This window comes from Nanorana parkeri, unplaced genomic scaffold (genome assembly GCF_000935625.1).
Source record: "Nanorana parkeri isolate BGI_ZX_2015 unplaced genomic scaffold, ASM93562v1 scaffold1565, whole genome shotgun sequence".
In the NCBI taxonomy this organism is placed as follows: domain Eukaryota; kingdom Metazoa; phylum Chordata; class Amphibia; order Anura; family Dicroglossidae; genus Nanorana; species Nanorana parkeri.
Window position 1 is genome coordinate 27838 of NW_017307833.1, and position 545 is coordinate 28382.

General features: G+C 56.1%; 1 protein-coding gene across 1 annotated transcript in view; it reads right to left on the reverse strand.

Moving 5' to 3' along the window:
* The window catches only part of LOC108798844, a 9335-nt gene that overhangs the window by 790 nt on the left and 8000 nt on the right, over nt 1-545 (reverse strand). The window contains exon 3 of the mRNA XM_018570644.1: nt 232-363. Within this exon, the coding sequence (XP_018426146.1) occupies nt 232-363 (132 nt within the window). The remainder of the gene's footprint in view (nt 1-231; nt 364-545) is intronic.

The following is a 545-nucleotide window of genomic DNA, read 5'->3' on the forward strand; positions in this document are numbered from 1 at the left end:
GGGTGTCGTCAGATACAAGACCGGAACGAGCATGTAGACGAGGCGTCCCCATTTCACTTTGGGATTCCCGAGCTGCATGCTGTCCCGGGTCAGAGACTCAGAACAGTAAGGCTAGAGCCCGGGAAGGGGTATTCTCAGGTGGCCAGACACGGTAGCCCTGCACAGGTTCCCTTTATGATGAGTCATTCTTGCGGCCCCACCGACGGCGCGGTGCGAGTTCCACCAGCTTACCGTAACGCTTCTGCCAGATGATAATGAACGCAGTGAAGCCCATGAAGAAGAGGATCCCCCCCACGACGGTCTTCCATTCATGCGATTTCCTTTTCATGTTGGCGTAGGTTTTGTTGAACCTGATGTGATACACTGCGGAAAGGGGGCGGAGCAAAGTTAGCAAGTGACACATTCAGCTTACTGCCCCCTACTGGAGACGGAAACATACTGCACCTACCTACATGGACCAAGGACGCTACAACTCAACCACTGCTGGTAACCGCAGTCTCGGCGCTGTACATTTCTGCCTTCCCCTCCCCCCCCCCCCGCCCCCC